Source organism: Zosterops lateralis (assembly GCF_965231275.1).
Source record: "Zosterops lateralis genome assembly, chromosome: 23".
Lineage (NCBI taxonomy): Eukaryota > Metazoa > Chordata > Aves > Passeriformes > Zosteropidae > Zosterops > Zosterops lateralis.
This window is the reverse complement of record NC_139783.1, coordinates 3,382,314-3,384,326: the sequence shown is the minus strand read 5'-3', so window position 1 is coordinate 3,384,326 and position 2,013 is coordinate 3,382,314. Positions and strand designations below refer to the sequence as shown.

The following is a 2,013-nucleotide window of genomic DNA, read 5'->3' as shown; positions in this document are numbered from 1 at the left end:
CCGCGCGGCTCCGGGGCTGGAGCTGGGCTGGCAGGGGCCGCAGACCATGCTGGGAGGCCCCGCATCAGCCCCATCCGCCATCGTGTGTGTGTCTCCCTCAGCCCCATCCGCCATCTTGTGTGTGTCTGCCTCAGCCCCATCCGCCATCTTGTGTGTGTGTGTCTGCCTCAGCCCCATCCGCCATCTTGTGTGTGGCTGCCTCAGCCCCATCTGCCATCTTGTGCATCAACCCAGTCCAGCTCTGAAGTGAATGTGTTGCTGTTTTGTCAGCAGTCAAGGTCAGCACCAAAAACACCAACACCAGCAGGACAGTCTACAGGGAATGGCACAGGTTTGGCTTAAAGCAGCCTGTCCTAACTTGTCACTGTCCTTTACCCATGAACAAGTCCCCAGGGCCACACACAGCAAATGTCCAACAGCAGCTCCATCAGCCACTTCCTCCTGCTGGCATTGGCAGACACGAGGCAGCTGCAGCTCCTGCACTTTTGCCTCTTCCTGGGCATCTCCCTGGCTGCCCTCCTGGCCAACGGCCTCGTCATCAGCACCTCAGCCTGCGGCCACCACCTGCACAGCCCCATGTTCTTCTTCCTGCTCCACCTGGCCCTCAGTGACCTGGGCTGCATCTGCACCACTGTCCCCAAAGCCATGCACAATTCCCTCTGGGACACCAGGAACATCTCCTACACAGCATGTGCTGCTCAGCTCTTTTTCTTTATGTTTTTCATCACAGCAGAATTTTCCCTCTTGACCATCATGTGCTACGATCGCTACGTGTCCATCTGCAAACCCCTGCACTATGGGACCCTCCTGGGCAGCAGAGCTTGTGCCCACATGGCAGCAGCTGCCTGGGCCAGTGCCTTTCTCTATTCACTGCTGCACACAGCCAATACATTTTCCCTGCCCCTGTGCCATGGCAATGCCCTGGGCCAGTTCTTCTGTGAAATCCCCCAGATCCTCAAGCTCTCCTGCTCACACTCCGACCTCAGGGAACTTGGGCTCATTGCTGTTAGTGCCTGTCCATTTTTTGGCTGTTTTCTGTTCATTGTTTTCTCCTATGTGCAGATCTTCAGGGTTGTGCTGAGGATCCCCTCTGAGCAGGGACGGCACAAAGCCTTTTCCACCTGCCTCCCTCACCTGACCGTGGTCTCCCTGTTTGTGAGCACTGCCCTATTTGCCCGTCTGAAGCCCCTCTCCATCTCCTCCCCATCCCTCAATCTGGCCCTGTCAGTTCTGTACTCAGTGATGCCTCCAGCCCTGAACCCCCTCATCTACAGCCTGAGGAACCAGGAGCTCAAGGATGCCCTGAGGAAAATGATGCCTGGATCTTTTCAGAAGCAATAAACTCCCTCTTTCCTGCTCCAGAGGCTTCAGAATACAACTCTTCACAGTCTCAGACATTTTTTCCTATTTGTATATTTTTTCATTGGGACCTTTCCTGTTTCTTTTTCTCGTGTTACTACTTTGTGATATCACATCCCATTTTCTGATGTCACAGACTCACCTTCTATGAAGTCACAGCTAGCTCTGTGATGTCACAACCCATTCAATGATGTCACACTACTCACTCAGTGATGTCATGCAGCCACCCTGGAATGTCACAGCCCAATCTATGACTTCACAGCCCTATGATGTCATATAGCCACAGCAAAATGTCACATCCTGCTCTGCAATGTCACACACTCCCCTGTGATGCTGTAGCTGCTCAATGACCTCACACAACAAACTCTGTGATGTCATAGCCCAATCTGTGACCTCACACAACCCACTCTCTGCTGTCACACAGCCCCTTTGTGACATCACAGCTGCTCTGTGGCTCTGTGACATGGATTAGAGCAGATTTTGGCCATTGTAGCTCCAATTTTCCTCGGATTTCTTTCTCTGTGTATCCCAACCCTTTTTCTAGCTTTTCCCCAGAAATCCCAGGAATCTCCCAGAGCTTGGGGACATTTTTGGGTGTTGAAGTGCAGATTTTGGGTATTTTAGTGCAGATTTTGGATGTTTAGGTGCAGATTT

At 52.6% G+C, this 2,013-nt stretch overlaps 1 protein-coding gene across 1 annotated transcript; it reads left to right on the top strand.

Annotated features, from left to right (window-relative positions):
- Positions 1-408: 408 nt before the first annotated feature.
- LOC310918401 (olfactory receptor 14J1-like) lies at positions 409-1,443 on the top strand (the record flags this gene model as incomplete). The annotated part of the gene is made up of 1 exon (XM_083877259.1): positions 409-1,443. The coding sequence occupies one exon, from the start codon at positions 409-411 to the stop codon at positions 1,339-1,341; it is 933 nt and encodes a 310-aa protein (XP_083733385.1). The 3' UTR covers positions 1,342-1,443.
- Positions 1,444-2,013: the final 570 nt, after the last annotated feature.